General features: G+C 39.6%; 1 protein-coding gene across 4 annotated transcripts in view; it reads left to right on the top strand.

The window, feature by feature from the left end:
• The window catches only part of pdlim7 (PDZ and LIM domain 7), a 38,191-nt gene that overhangs the window by 13,085 nt on the left and 8,278 nt on the right, over positions 1-16,828 (top strand). For 2 of the 4 annotated variants that reach the window (XM_077609411.1, XM_077609412.1), the window contains exons 4-11: positions 1,648-1,675; positions 2,430-2,620; positions 5,491-5,529; positions 5,763-5,917; positions 6,891-6,927; positions 11,519-11,571; positions 11,721-11,946; positions 16,602-16,782. In XM_077609411.1, coding sequence (XP_077465537.1) covers positions 1,648-1,675; positions 2,430-2,620; positions 5,491-5,529; positions 5,763-5,917; positions 6,891-6,927; positions 11,519-11,571; positions 11,721-11,946; positions 16,602-16,782 — 910 coding nt within the window. Of the gene's footprint in view, positions 1-1,647; positions 1,676-2,429; positions 2,621-5,490; positions 5,530-5,762; positions 5,918-6,890; positions 6,928-7,538; positions 8,069-11,518; positions 11,572-11,720; positions 11,947-16,601; positions 16,783-16,828 lie in introns of those variants that run through there. The other 2 variants (XM_077609415.1, XM_077609414.1) reach the window with 2 other exon arrangements.

Here is a 16,828-nt window from a genome sequence, read left to right on the forward strand (position 1 = left end):
TCCGGCGACCAAACGTCCGGCGACCAAACGTCCGGCGACCAAACGTCCGAGTACCGGAATAAAGCTACTATATCAAATGTGGAAAAAGGGAATCACTCTAAATGCAGGCAAAGATTGAGTGGAGCATGAGACAAGCAGTAATGCATCTTTGTTAAAATGGGCACAGGGTTCATGCTTGTTGAGATGCAGCCAGCAATACAAAGATCTAGCCTGTTAAATCAACATCTTGCCCTCCAGTATTGATGTTGCTATTAAGGAGAAAGACAGGCAAATGTTGCTGAAACATGTCCAAGAACAGAATTGTAGCCAGTTGTTTTTGCTTGTATATTGGCAGTCAGCCACGCTGTTCCTTTGTGCTTTGAGATGAGGTCAGCTGCACCTTGACGAGAGACGGGTGCTTCTATTTGCTTTATTTAATAGCGCCGATTATTATTTTTAAATTTTGGTTTCATCCAGGTCTTTTTTTCTCTCCAGAAAATAAATGCATATTCAATTAACTAAATGGCACTAAAACATGATGTACGATTATCACCACTTTTTATGTTTACAGAGATTAGGTAAGATAGGCATAGAGTACTGCTCTTACTAGGTGCATTTATATGTGGCAGTAAATCAAGCACAAATATCAAAAATGGAAAACGTTTAACTTCTTTATACGCTTGCTTCGCGTAATTTATTGATCTATAAAACGAGGTCAAATGATCTCATGGAGCACATTTGTTTCCTCGCACGGGTCAAACTGGGTCCAGGCAAACTCATTCCCCTAAAAAAACACAAATCATCTGCACATATTTCTCTCACTAAAGTTGAATAAAAACCTCAAGACAGCAATGACACATTTTTTTCCACAATTAAAGCATGGCTCATCAAACTGAGACTTAGGAGTAAGACAGTCGGCAAGCTGCAACGCTATGAACGTCACATTGATTTGTCGACGTGGACCGTGTCTGTTGTCATTCCGTCTTTAGCGCCTCTTTATCAGGGCTTGGACAGGCAAGTATAAGCGGTTATTCATCCCTCATTTTAGCAGGAAACTCATATCGTTTGGGTATTACAGCCCTTTACAATGTAGGTGACTTACATTCAAGTTCAATTTTGCTTTCACTTTTTATAGTTTTGTGTCAGTCTTACCATCGGATGAATTAGCACATGGCACTTCACTTAGTAACGGCTTATCCTCACAAGGGTTGCTAGCTTACTAGCATTATCTCCCTAATACCTCAAAATATTTCAATCTAGTCATCTGAAAGCATTATGAATTGGCACCACGCCAAATTTACTTGAATTAACGATAAGTTACCTAACATTAGCAGGTTATAAACTCATGACCATGTTTTCGAGTTTAACCGCGTGGAAACGAGATGTGCCGAGTCAGCCAAAATTCCCCCAGATTATCGGGGACATTAGCATGTTTTTTTTGGGATACAAAAACAATACACTGTAGCTTGTCCCTCTAGACATCAGTGTGGTTTAAAATTGTCAACAGATGCGCAAAGCGTCACCAGACTTTAAACCGCCATTACCTAATCTCGCAGGATTGTAGGTCGGAATCTGTTGCATTTCAGAATTGAACAGAATTGCTATGTTTTATGAAGATGCATTGTACAGAAGAGTAACCAATCTCATGTTCCCTTGGTTTCTCCACAGAGCTGTCAAAGTTGATGGCGAGCAAAAGGTAAGCATGTACTTTCAATCCTTTCCACTCAGCATGTGCACAAGCCGTTTGGTACATACTTAACTGCCTTGATTGAGTTTTCCTGTAATTGTTGCTCACATCTGACTTGAATTGTGTGTTGTGTCACTTTGGCTTTGACATAATGTGATTGGCCTGACTCACCTGTCGAGTTCTGACAGGGACCAGAGGCTGCGCATTAGCAAAGCGTCAGTGCGCCACTGAATCACTTTGCCGGAAAGAGTGGCGTGAACCATGCTTTGGAATTTTCTGTCTTTTATTCTTTGTGCTGTGCCTCACATATCCCCTGAAAGCAGAACGAAAGTGATTGTGACACATTTAGTTTTGCCGGCACGTCTCTTAAGAGGCACTTGGCCTGCTGATTACAGTTTGAAAAGCACAGTGGTGTCATGAACTGTCTTGTGCTCCGCTCTGTTATTAGAACAGCAGCTGGGACGTGATACTTCCACAAAGTCAATTCTACATTTTAGTGGCTGTCCTTTTCAGTCCGTGTAGGATGCTTACGGCAAAATCTATTTTATGTCTGACAGTTTCTCATGTCGAGCACTTTGGTTTTCGTTTTAAGAGGATATACTGGCAACACAAGTGAATAGTCCACAGGAAAAATAATCCTGCTGGCTTTGAGTCGTAGGCTTGAAATTAAGTTCAGTAAAATAAATGATTCACTTATGCTCGTCAAATGTCTAACTGCATCCGGTTTGCCGTGCTGCATTGTCTCTCTCTCACTACCACGTAGGACTCACGCGCTGAGGCTAATGTACAGCCAAAGTACTCCTTTGCACCCAGCACCAGCATTAACAAGATGGCAAGGCCTTTCTCAGCAGGGGGTGCTAGTGAAGGACCGGTCATAAAACCTGTGGCCTACTCACCTAAGCTTACCACGCCTCGCTCTCAGGGCCGCGCCAGTGTGCTGCAACCAAAGAACGGGTAGGTTCAGCCACAGAAAAAACGTGTCATCTTGTAAGAATCAGCACAATACATGAAATATTTGTACTACTCAATAGCTTCAGACTTTAATCTCAGTTACCTTGGCCTCGAGGGAAACTCATTTGCTGGAATTGGTAAAGGAATACGCCATCTACCACTTTAATGGGCCTCTTGTGTCATAGAATTTTATTTGTTTGCACTTAGCTTAGAGCTCAACTCAAGCGTAAAGTTGTCGAACCTTTCAATTTTCATAACAGTTCCTGCAGATTTATTATTAGTTTTAAACAATACTTATCGAGTATAATCGCTAAAGTTGGGGCAACTGCAATTATGTCACACAATAAAAATGTGCCCCAATTCAACAATGTCCTTAAGAGGAATGGGGTTGCATAGTGTATGAAAATAATTCTCTAATACCGCATTGTTTGGATTACAAATGGTGACTGAGTATGTATCGCACCAGCCAAAAATGCACAATGAAAACCTACGTAAGTCGTACTGAAGTTCTGTAACTTGCAAAATAAAGAAAAAGGACACTCAAACTCTTGGTCTAATTAAAACTTTTTACAGCAGTTTAGAGTCAGTCAGTCTAGCAAAGGTAAACATTTACTGACATAAATTAGAAATATTGACATACCAATTTCGCTAGATAGCTAGGGAAAACACAGTCTGTCAGATTACAAAAAATAATTGTGAGTCAGTTTTACTGCCATGGTTGTATAAGTAAAAATGATGTTCCCAGGGAGTTTTTGCCAGGATGGTACTTCTCTTTAGACCACAAACAAGTTGCCCCCTAACTCCTAATCGTTAACTCATTTTAGTCCAAATTCCTCCATGAAATTATTAAAGGGATGAACAAAACGTGGATTCAAGCAGACAGATTCTTTTGAAATTGTTTGGACAAACACACATATTTTCCAAGGTGTTTTTGTTTCCAAAAACACCTTGGAAAATATGCCCTTGACAGCGATACACCTCAAATCCATTTCAACTGGTAGAGTCCAAATCAATTGAACGTGTAACACTGTCAATCAGCGATTGAATAGAAGTGTTGTTTTTCTAGCAACCACAGCAAACAGTTTCAATGAACCAGTATATAGTAGGACATACAAAGCAGATGTATGAAATCCTGGTTTCACATATTGAGTTTCTGTAATTTGGCTTATAGTAATTTTGTGACTGAACCAGTGAATTTGTGTTGCTCTACTTAAACAGCCCGACTGATACATTTTGGTGCTGTATAGAACTTTGGAATCTCGGTGTTGGATTATTTAAGCGGTCTGTCTCACTAGATTTCTCTACATGGTTGGTTGATGCATATCAGAGTTGGCCTCAGCGCATCTTGGCAACAGTAACTAATTTTGATGAAGACATCATGGGATCTGTCGAAACTTGAACCAGTTTGAACCCTAGCTCGTTCATTCAAACACGTTCATTTTGTATATAGAGCACTCAGTTGTTGTTAAAGACAGAATCACAGAGCAAGTAAACATGAGAGCGACTGCAGCACGGCAGAAAGTCGGGGTTTGGGCCAGTGCCAAACCATTTATATAACTTGAAAAGCAATTGCGTACGTGGCTGAGAGGATCGGAATGACGAATTTTTTCGTGCCAAATCGTTATGGCTCAGCGTGACAATGGCTCGGTCTGACAGGCGTACAATGCTGCCTTTCTCTCACACAGCCCATTGACAATAAAAGCATGCCTTTGCCTAACTCTTTGCATGCTCTCTGCATTCTGTTAATTGTTCTGGTCACAAACGTTCTTCCTACCTCCCAAAATGATGCTCTGACCATATTTTCTCTTTTAACTCGTGCAGATGGAGACTCTTGAAAAGTTAGTACACTTCTTTCATTCTTTCTTCTCTTCCTATTTTTTTTAACCTTGATCAGCTGCTTGAAGACTCAAATGGAAAAACTTGCATGTCTTGAAATGTTTCCTTCTTTGTGACTTCTTTAAACAAAAAAATAATCGCTCAATACTCACGGTTTATTTAATTTAACGTTAGCTCTATAATAGGAAAAAAACAAACATTTAACCGTCATCATTTTATGAGAATAGCGTAATGTTATTAATTTTTCAAGGTGCATTATAGGAATTCTATTGTGTAAGAATTCCCCCCCAAATTAAATGCAGCTGTCTAAACCCAAATTGACTCTTAACAAATGAGTTATTAAATCATAAGTTGTTTGATTTTATTAGTTTTTTTTTTTTTTTTACATTAGGCTCGTACTTCTTGAATACATTTGTGTTGCTAAATTCATTTTTATAACATTTTTCTTTTCAGCCTCGCGCTCCTCTTAGAATCTTTGTAATGCAGATTCTAAAAGACTACAAACAATAATCGTCGTAATAATAAACTGAAATCCTGCAGGCAATGTTGAAAGAGAACTATAATTAAAATCATTTGAAAAGAAAGATGCCATTTTACTGGTAGGCTTTAGATTGTGTTAGGTGTCCTTAATGTTCATTGCTGAAGGAACGATTATGCAAGGAAAAATAATTCTCATTTTGGCTTTTCAGTAGTCAACAAGTATATTCATTCTTTGTGTCCTTGTTTGCCTTATTTTCATTTTCTAAACGAAACAATCCTCCGGACAAAAAGTGTTGAAATATTACATTTGAAATGAGAATCAGTGATGAAAAATGCAATTCAAAACTTTTCAGAGTCGTATTGATACACAATTTAAGACAAAAAAAAGTTCTGTTGTAACTTCAATCTAACAATGCCAGATCTCGACCGCCAAAGCTAACAAAGTAATTGTCCATTCATTTGTTAATCGATTAGTTCTTGGACTTTACTGATTAGCATTGAATGTTTTTTTTTAATTCTTTAATACCATCTCATTGTATTTTTGGTCTGTTCTGTAGGGATGAACCTACCTTCTATGATATGTCCCAATCGTTCAAGTAAGGGGCCGGTCGGTGCACGTGTCTTGTTTTGTTCGTGTAGTACTTAAGACCAAGCTTGATTGGGTTTTAACTCAAGCCCAATGTGTTTAAATTGAAAACTAAGTGTTCCAAATTCCTAACATTCCTATCAATTGTTGCATGGTTGGTTCTGGATGACCTCTTGTGAGTAGGTGGTCCCTAATTGTGGGAGATTTGTTTAACCATGCCTTCATTGTGCAACTGTATGTTAGGCACAATTTGAGGATGGACAGCATCCCTTGTTTTATCCCAAACGACCGCAGCAAGAAGCGGTTGATCCAGGACACGGAGGATTGGCAGCCTCGCACTGGTACCACCCAGTCACGTTCTTTCCGCATCCTGGCCCAGCTCACTGGCACTGACTTCAGTAAGTCCGGGACCGGGCCTGGCATGTTCATGTTGTTGTATAATGAAGGACTGCTGGGTGACTGTATTGATCATTTGTACTGGTGATGTTGGCGTTTAGTTAAGAGTATACAAAAAAATGAACCATTTGAAGCAGCTCCGGGAAAGATGTCACTTTTAAATGCAATCCGTGCAAAATGTCAGATAATTATTGCATTGAGAGTCAGCCAAAGTCCAGAGCGTGCACAATGCCAGTTTGGTTCTTTTAATGACCCTCCTCACAGCAGTCAGAGTGAAATAATTAAAATAAAAACTATTGTTGGGACAGATACAGTGGCACGTGATTCAAGTGAGAAGCCATTAAAATTTGGTCTTGACGCTGTTTTACTCCCCAGCGAGTGGCAATGCAGTTATTTATGCTCATTATAAACGTAGAAAAACAACCAACCAAAAAGTGGCCGAAATTTGCACAATGCAAGCCATTTGTATCATAAATGCAATTTAACTAAATATAAGTTCTCTCCGGCGGCTGAGTGGTTAGCGCATCCGTCTCACAGTGGGAGACCTGGGTTTAGATGCAGGTCGGTCCACCTGTGTAGAGTTTGCATGTTCTGCGTGGGTTTTCTCCGGGTACTCCGGTTTCCTCCCACATTCCAAAGACATGCATGGTAGGCTGATCGGACACTCTAAATTGCCCCTAGGTATGAGTGTGAGCCTGAATGGTTATTTGTCTCCTTGTGCTCTGCGATTGGCTGGCCACCAATTCATGGTGTCCCCCGCCTCTGGCCCAAAGTCAGTTGGGATAGGCTCCAGCACCCCCTTGGACCCTTGTAAGGATAAAGCGCTTCAGAAAATGAGATGAGAGATGAGATAGGTTTTCTCCAGTATTGCCTTTTGCTCACAAGAAACGAACACATTTATACTGTTTAAAACCAGTTTTAGTCGTTGCAATTCTCCATCTTGCCTAATTACTGTGTGTTTCCTGCATCTCCCAGTGCAGGACCCAGATGATGAAACAATGAAGAGGGCCAGGTAAAGCTTGAGTGTGGTTATAGTGGTTGAGCACTTTTATTGTAGTTTTTCATGTACATTTGCATGTTTTTATATGGGCGTAATGTGTATGTCTATAGTTAAGTAGCAGGAGACAGCAGGGTTGCTTGTCACATGGTTTGGTTAGGTATGGCATATCTTGCCCACTGGAGGGCTATATTGCGCAATGTTAGTAATGATAAATCCGAATTCGATCTGAGACAAAATGTTGCTTAACATATGAAAATGTCATACAAATTGTTGACCTGATGGTAGAAAAATACAGGAAATAATGCTAACGTTTGAAATAGACTCAGCAATGTTTTGTTGATACGGAAGTCTTCTACTGCTATTTCCAGTTCATTTCAGATGTGTTGACATTGGTAAAAGTTGGCAACCGACCCTGTTCTCCCCTACTGTTTTATTGCTTTAAAAAATAATATATATATTTTATATACAAATATGTACACGTATTTGTATATAAACATTCATTTTGTGCATGAAGCCTCAATCCGTGCTCGAGTGTGTTTACGCATTCACCTCCGTATTACATATTTCCTTTCGTTCCATCTCTCTCTTTCCTTCCTTTTCCTCCTTATCTTTCCTTCGAGCAGGGAAAAGTTCCTCACTGAGATTCAGAGCCCCCGCTATGCCCGTTTGAGGGACTGGCACCACGACAGGTCCGCTTGCGCCCTCAATATCAAATCATGAGCGACGCCGCATGCCGTTCCCGCTCGTGGTAGCCGCACTTCAAAGATGACGCCGGTACCAAACCATCCGATAGTGGCAAATACCTTTCTGACAATTGAGGGGGGGTGAAAAGAACCCAAAATTACATGTAACCTAGCCGACATGACAAAGCTGAGAGTGGAACGTTGCATACTCTGCCAAGTTTTAAGATCAGTGGACCACTGTGTCTGGAGGCCTAGTTTTTAATCCGACTGAGCTAGTAGGTGGAAAACCTTAGGAAGAATGGGTCTGTTTGATTCTCCCTGCATGCACTGTTCTTACGTCTCACTGAGATTTCACCTCTGATCTTCTCATCTTGTGTATGTCTCTAAACATTAAGAAAACTTCCAAGCTGTTCCAGGCTCTTTTTCCCCCTTTCCTGTCATCCAAAATACAAAACATCTTTTAAAACGTTGTCTTGCCTCTGACTTATTTCTTTGCTGTTTTCTTTCTTTCATGTTTCCATCATTCATTATGCAAGCTGACATCTTTGCAACTCATTTTTTGGTGTTTAGTGGAGCCTCCTGGTGTGCTCACCTTCACTTAAAAGGGTGTCTGTTTTCAGTGGTAATTTACACTTTATTACAGCATTGAAACATTGTTCTCCAATTAGCGATGGAAAAAAAAAACAACAAACATGCAGACTACAGGCTGTGGTATCGTATCAGGAAATTGTTTAATACACGGGGTATTAAACAGGTTCTTGATAAGATACCACAGCCTGTAGTCTGAACAAGAGTCATTGTAAATAACAGTTTCTGTTGAATGTAGTACTCCACAACTGTGGCCAAGTTTACAAATGTTTTTAACAGAGTTGGTCAATATGAAATTCAAATTCAAGAAGTTTCAGGACTCAAATGAAACCCCATTTTTGCCTCAGTCTAATGTTCAATAGGCGCAAAGTTAAAACAAACCCATGTGGCAGTATTGAGATTTACAGAATATGCAGTATGAGCTTACACCTGAGGAACATGTTCATTTTAAGCCAAAGCCAAATTGATGAACAAAACATGGCTAACAACCACATACCTAACACATATTAATCATTGTATGGAAACACATTTTAAGTAAAAATAAAAGCAACAATAAAAATAAATAGAAAGGGTCAGGCCAGAGCTAAGTAAGTAGAGCTATGAAAAACATACATTTTAAGATGTGTCCTAAAACTTGTGACTTCAATGATTGGTAGTAACTTTGCTGGATCTGGAATTTGGAAATTAAAACAAAGCAAAACATTTGTTACATCCTAAAAGACAATAAAAAAGAGGAGAAAATAGTTAAACAGGAATGACAGTTAAGCCCTACTCCTTTCTTCTTTATAGAACATTTGATGTATGTAAAATATAGGAAAAAAATTCACAAGTGTTGGCACTTTCTAATCAGACCAGTGATCTTCAAACTGCCACTGGCGGCCTGCCGCCCAGTTTTTATGGGCCCGCAGCAAATTATGAAAAAAAAAGCTTAAATTCAACCTGCATTCTGTTGTACTTCTTGGCATTACCATCTGACAGTCACTCAAACAATTCATCGATTTTTCCATTCCGCTTATCTGCACAATGCTCGCAGGTTGCTGGAGCCAATCCCTGCCAACTTTTGGCAGTAGGCGTGGGAGACCTGGAATAGTTTGCCAGCCAGAGACAAACAACCATTCTAAACGTAGATGTAAGATTACGATTGAGGAACGACTCAAAGCGATGCCACAGATGCGGTTCCTAGTCATTCATAACATGATAGCCATCAAAATAAAACGAAATCTGTGTCTAACAGCAGCAGCCAAAGCACAGGAGCCCGTTCCGTTCCACATCAACCCATCCGTAAGATGGTATCAAGGAGACAATCATTCAATCCCTGGTGGTTGACATGGTAAACAGACAAGAACGACAAAAAGATCCAAATAGACAGGTGATGGTAACTGAAACGCCTATATTTAGAAACCCGCCCCCGAGCTGAAATTGACATGTTCCTCAGGGGACGAGGCCAAAATAAGAACAACTATGGTAGGTGAGGAATCACAGGTGCAAAAAAATGAACTGCAAATGTCAAGGTTTCCATGGCTTGTTAGTCTCTTGCCTTCAATCTTGCACATACATCTCCCTTAGCTGGAGGGTGGGTTGGTCCTATGTTGAAAGCGGTGAAAATGTCACGAAAACATGCTGCAGGCCACTCCAGCTGGGAATAGACACGATTGCAGAGTGTGCAAACAACAACATGCCCCTCACAGGAACTGCTGCAGGAATAAATGGAGCCACATTGTGCTTAGTGGAGATAAAGGGTGGCTGACCCTGGGTCTGTTGGTCAAACCAATTTGAACTATTACTTTCCTCCGTTCGACCCTTAGTTCACCCCCATCATACATGGATTTATTGCGTTCAGGGCAACCGCCTCTCTCACCACACTGGTAAGTGCCGAGTGATTTGACGGTATCGTCAAAACGATGTAGAAAAAGCATCATTAATATAATTAGTTATGCCCTTAGATCAAACTTTTCAGGGGAACTGTGGCAAGATTGATGGATTTTACGAATCGCTTATTTACACATGGCAATTATTCAAACTAAAAAGGACTGCAAAGCCTTATGTTTTGACGGTCTGATGTCATTTTGCACCAATTCTTGAAAATCGGGATCTGAAATTGCGGTATTGTCTAGAAAAATCACAATAACCTAAAATCATTCAACAATGCATAGATAAAACAAGAAATAAACAACACACAGCCATGACAACTACATAGGAAAAGAATCAGTCACTTGCAAAAAAACATCTTATTTCAATGATCACTTTTCCTTTTAATCTTTATCTTGATAGAATCCTTTTGTTTTCATATTGCAGAGCGTCATTCGTTAATATTCTCGGGATGGCATTGGCAAACACATTTTTCTGGCTCTGCCTCCTTGAGATGTTTTGGATACATGCGTTGTTTAATTAACAGGCACACTTGATGCTACGCAGAACTAATTCAGTCTGTGAATGAACCCAGTTGATTCAAGGCAATGATTAGTCATATTCTTCTTTGTGTTTGCAAATCAGCTATGATTTCATCATCTCGCACTGGTTGATTGTAGATGGCACTGTTGATGTTGTAAACACGATCGTCGCTTAAGGCGCTGTTATATTTTTTCCCCAGAATGACACATCTCCAGAGTACGCTGTCTTCACTCACAGCTTGTTTTTTTCCACCATCTCAGATTTGGTTTGAAGATTTTCTGAATATAGTGACGATCGCTCTGGGTATGGGAACTTTTACAGACGATAACAAGTTCTCATTTCCTCAACTTTAAGCAAACGGGTTGAAAGCCAAACTCTTCTCGAGTGAAAATTTGACAAGCTGACGAACTGAACTGCCTGATGAGATTTGTCTTTTCTGTAAATTGTGGAAAACATTTAGTTGTTTGGATGGTATTACTCATTCCAGAATCTTTTTCAAGTCAAAAAACAATTGAAGGACACATTTCTGAAAATTATTTCAGTACATTTAGCTTAGCTTTATTTGACTCTTGAGCCAGTTATCAGCAATCCACACACTTGCAATGTTCTTGATAAATGTTTAGGATCAGGGGTGTCAAACTGATTCCGCAGAGGGCTGCAGTGGGTCCTGGTCTTTCTTCCAACCGATCCAGTGCAGACAGTTTAACCAATGAGGTGTCTTCTAAAATTAGTAGCAACTGACTTTAATCAACTGATTACTCTTGTTGAGTTGGAATGAAAATCTGCACCCACTGCGGCCCTTTGAGGACCGCTTTGATATCCCTGGTAGGTAATATAAGGTAACTCATGTCTGCTGATATAACTGTAAACATGACATGCATTGTTTTTCCAAGCTGTTTCCTTTTTTATTTATTTCTCTAATAAGTCATTTCTCTCCACAGTGCAGAGCCAACTCCTTCACCTGCCAAGGCTCAGACAGCCAACAAACCAGATGGTGAGTTTCTCCCTCTGCTCTTGCTGATGCATTAAAACAGCATGTAGGATCTACTAGATTAAACAAATAAAATACATGGTAATACATGAGTAGCATCGGCCTTGACAGTTTTTCTCTGCCCCGAATGACACTTTTTAACCCAAATGTAGGAACAAAGACCGCATCTGCTCCTTCCGCCCGACCTCCGTGGGTAACCGATGCTAATTTTGCCGACCGTTTTCGTCCGGACAAGACGAGCACGGTGGTGACGCTCCACCAGCAGCCGCTTCAACCCACGCCGATGGAGAACCGCAGCTCCATTCTGCAGGCGGCGCAGCAGGCGCCCGAGGGCAGCGGGAGGACGCCAGTGTGTGGTGCGTGCAACAAAATTATCAGGTGAGAATCCCTTCCATGTAACCTCTAAGAGATCTCTTTTTGTTTGCGCCAAAAGTTCAGAGTTTCATGTTTAAACAAGACAGGTCAAATCTATTTATATTGCTCTAAATCAAGGGTGTCAAACTCGGGTTGGTTCGCGGGCCGCATTAACGTCAACTCGATTTCATGTGGACCGGACCATTTTAGATGTAATATTTAGATATATATATAAAAAAAACGGATTAAAATAAGTGGATCAAATGGCCTAAATATTTAGTTTTTTATAGATCTAAAGATATTTATTTGAGCTTTTTTTTCTTAGTAAGGGAAAACGTCTTATAATCATTTGTTTTTCATTTCAAAAGGAAACTAAATATATTTATTATGTTCAATAATAAAGTGGAAAACAGAAAATATTTTTATATATTTATTTTTAGATGTTACAAAATGCTTTTGAACTAAAAGACAAAGAATTACAATTATTGATTTAAAAATGGGAAAATCAGGAAATATAATATACATCTATAATGTTCATTTGAATTTGATCCTAAAACAGAAAGTTGGCACTCGAGTTATTTTCTCGGGCCGCACAAAATGATGCAGCGGGCCAGATTTGGCCCCCCCGGGCTGCCCGTTTGACACCAGTGCTCTAAATCATCAAAAAACAACATAGTATAGGCTTTTTTCTTTAAAGACGACATAGTATAGTAAGGCTTATTTTCTTTAAAAACGACACAGTATAGTAAGGCTTTTTTTTCTTTAAAAACGACATAGTATAGTAAGGCTTTTTATTTACAAAAAAGACCATGTATAGTAAGGCTTTTTTTCCTAAAAAAACGACATAGTATAGTATGGCTTTTTTCCCCTAAAAAAACGACATAGTATAGCATGGCTTTTTTTCTTGAAAAACGACATAGTAGAGGAAGGCTTTTCCCCCTAAAAAACGACATAGTATAGTATGGCTTTTTTCCTTTAAAAAACGACATAGTATAGTAAGGCTTTTTTTCTTAAAAAACGACATAGTATAGTAAGGCTTTTTTTCTTAAAAAACGACATAGAATAGTATGGCTTTTTCCCCCTAAAAAACGACATAGTATAGAATGGCTTTTTTTCTTGAAAAACGACATAGTATAGTATGGCTTTCCCCACTAAAAAACGACATAGTATAGTATGGCTTTTTTCCTTTAAAAAAACGACATAGTAGAGGAAGCCTTTTTTTCTTAAAAAACGATATTGTATAGTAAGGCTTCTTTTCTTAAAAAACGACATAGTATAGTAAGGCTTTTTTTCTTTAAAAAATGACATAGCAAGTAAGGCTAAGAGAGTCGGAGAATAAATCTGACTTCTGATTCTTCACCTTCTAGTTGTTGCTGTGGTCCACTGGTCAAATCATTGGGTCAGAACATGAGGTGGGAATCAGGAGTGAGTTCAATTCCACTCTTTGCAATTCTCAAATTGTTTATTGAGGTAATGAGAAGGATAAATACAACTTCCAACCTTACTTTGGTGCAGTGGCAAAGACAATGGGTCAGAACTTCAGGTTGACTCAAGTTCAAATCAGAAGTGAGTTTGATTCCACTCTTTGCAATTCTCAAATTGTTTATTGAGGTAATGAAAAGGATAAATATAACTTCCAATCACATCATTTCAGAAGGCACTGTGGTCCAGTGGCAAGAACAATGGGTTGAAATTGAAGTTGGACACAAGTTCAAATCTGGAGTGAGTTCAAGTCCACTCTTTGCAAATCTCAAATTGTTTATTGAGGTGATGAAAATGATAAATATAACTTCCAATCATCTCATTTCAGAAGTCACTGTGGTCCAGTGGCAAAGACAATGGGTCAGACAGACCTCAAGTTAGTGGATTTGACTGCCATGTGGGAGATGGGGTTCGAATCCCGCTCTCGTTTGACTAATCACTACACTAGTAGTTCAGTAAATGGGTAATCCTTTTTTCATTCAAATAAACACTTAGTCATTTTTTTCAGCAAAACAATATTTCCGGTCAGCCTTCGGCTGACCGGAAGACAGTTGGGAGGGGGGATCCCTGGTGGCGTTCGACAGTCGGCCTGCGGCCGACTGCCGACACCACGCAGTCGTTGACTGGCGACACCGGGACGTGAACCATCGACACCCACGTCGCAGGCAGGTGACTTACCCACTGCACCACGAGGCGGCCCGCCTATACATGATTGGAAGTTATATTTATCCTTTTCATTACCTAAATAAACAATTTGAGAATTGCAAAGAGTGGAATTGAACTCACTCCTGATTTGAACTTCAGTCCACCTGAAGTTCTGACCCATTGTCTTTGCCACTGGACCACAGTGACTTCTGAAATGATGTGGTTGGAAGTTGTATCTATCCTTTTCATTACCTCAATAAACAATTTGAGAATTGTAAAGAGTGGAATTGAACTCACTCCTGATTTGAACTTCAGTCCACCTGAAGTTCTGACCCATTGTCTTTGCCACTGGACCACAGTGACTTCTGAAATGATGTGGTTGGAAGTTATATCTATCCTTTTCATTACCTCAATAAACAATTTGAGAATTGTAAAGAGTGGAATTGAACTCACTCCTGATTTGAACTTCAGTCCACCTGAAGTTCTGACCCATTGTCTTTGCCACTGGACCACAGTGACTTCTGAAATGATGTGGTTGGAAGTTATATCTATCCTTTTCATTACCTCAATAAACAATTTGAGAATTGTAAAGAGTGGAATTGAACTCACTCCTGATTTGAACTTCAGTCCACCTGAAGTTCTGACCCATTGTCTTTGCCACTGGACCACAGTGACTTCTGAAATGATGTGGTTGGAAGTTATATCTATCCTTTTCATTACCTCAATAAACAATTTGAGAAATGCAAAGAGTGGAATTGAACTCATTCCTGATTTGAACTTCAGTCCACCTGAAGTTCTGACCCATTGTCTTTGCCACTGGACCACAGTGACTTCTGAAATGATGTGATTGGAAGTTATATCTATCCTTTTCATTACCTCAATAAACAATTTGAGAATTGTAAAGAGTGGAATTGAACTCACTCCTGATTTGAACTTCAGTCCACCTGAAGTTCTGACCCATTGTCTTTGCCACTGGACCACAGTGACTTCTGAAATGATGTGGTTGGAAGTTATATCTATCCTTTTCATTACCTCAATAAACAATTTGAGAAATGCAAAGAGTGGAATTGAACTCATTCCTGATTTGAACTTGAGTCCACCTGAAGTTCTGACCCATTGTCTTTGCCACTGGACCACAGTGACTTCTGAAATGATGTGATTGGAAGTTATATCTATCCTTTTCATTACCTCAATAAACAATTTGAGAATTGTAAAGAGTGGAATTGAACTCACTCCTGATTTGAACTTCAGTCCACCTCAAGTTCTGACCCTTCGGCTGACCGGAAATATTGTTTTGCTGAAAAAAATGACTAAGTGTTTATTTGAATGAAAAAAGGATTACCCATTTACTGAACTACTAGTGTAGTGATTAGTCAAACGAGAGCGGGATTTGAACCCCATCTCCCACATGGCAGTCAAATCCACTAACTTGAGGTCTGTCTGACCCATTTTCTTTGCCACTGGACCACAGTGACTTCTGAAATGAGATGATTGGAAGTTATATTTATCATTTTCATCACCTCAATAAACAATTTGAGATTTGCAAAGAGTGGACTTGAACTCACTCCAGATTTGAACTTGTGTCCAACTTCAATTTCAACCCATTGTTCTTGCCACTGGACCACAGTGTCTTCTGAAATGATGTGATTGGAAGTTATATTTATCCTTTTCATCACCTCAATAAACAATTTGTGAATTGCAAAGAGTGGAATTGAACTCACTCCTGATTCCCACCTCAAGTTCTGAACCAATATTTTTGCCACTGGACCACAGCAATAACTAGGAGAAGAATCAGAAGTCAGATTTATTCTCCGACTTTCTTAGCCTTACTATACTATGTCGATTTTTTAAAGAAAAAAGCCTTACTATATTATTTTCATTTGGAATCTGTTGTTGTCAACTCTTAATGACATACAAAGAGCTGTCATTATCATTACGATGAAAAATCAAAACCAATTCTTACGAGAGATAACAAACAAAAACAACATCTTAAATAGTATGAACAGCATCCTCGGAATAGATTAGACAAAGATCCATTTATGGAAGAGCTATGGTTAGAAAAAATGGAGAAAGAAAGGAACTGCACAGAATCCAAAACGACAAAGCATTGTATTGTGGTGGCTGCCAATGGAACTGTTTGCCTTGTATGTCATGTGATTGCCAACAGAATCTTCTGGATGAATTCCGAAGTAATTTCAGGAAATGTTATCCGTCCATATTCTGCCAAATTCTTCAGAACTCATTGGATGGTGCTTCACAATTCAGTGCAGATGGACAATAATCTGAACCATATTGCTGAAGCAACTGTTAAAAAATATGTCAGAGTAGTGAAGGTTTCTGGGGACAAAGTCAAGCATTTTTTACAAACTCTTATAATTCCTAATTTATTCAGTGGATTTAGATACAGATACCCTCAAGATTAAAAATTGGCAGTTAGCGCACTCCCTTCACATTTGATTTCAAATCAATTCTTTCACTGATCTCGTGCAGTTGAGTCATGGCTGAATTCTGTCCTATTTAAAATGACTGAGAAGCCTTGTTGTGATCTTCAGGGGTCGCTACCTGGTGGCACTGGGACGCTCTTGGCACCCCGAGGAATTCACCTGCTCACAGTGCAAAGTGGTCCTGGAAGAGGGGGGCTTCTTCGAGGAGAGAGGCTCCGTCTTCTGTACCAAATGCCACGATAACCGCTACGCGCCCAACTGTGCCAAGTGCAAAAAGAAGATCACGGGGGTAAGAAAATGAATCTAATGAGAGTAAACATCTAAGCGGGGACTCA

The sequence above is a fragment of the Stigmatopora argus genome, chromosome 9 (assembly GCF_051989625.1).
Source record: "Stigmatopora argus isolate UIUO_Sarg chromosome 9, RoL_Sarg_1.0, whole genome shotgun sequence".
NCBI lineage: Eukaryota > Metazoa > Chordata > Actinopteri > Syngnathiformes > Syngnathidae > Stigmatopora > Stigmatopora argus.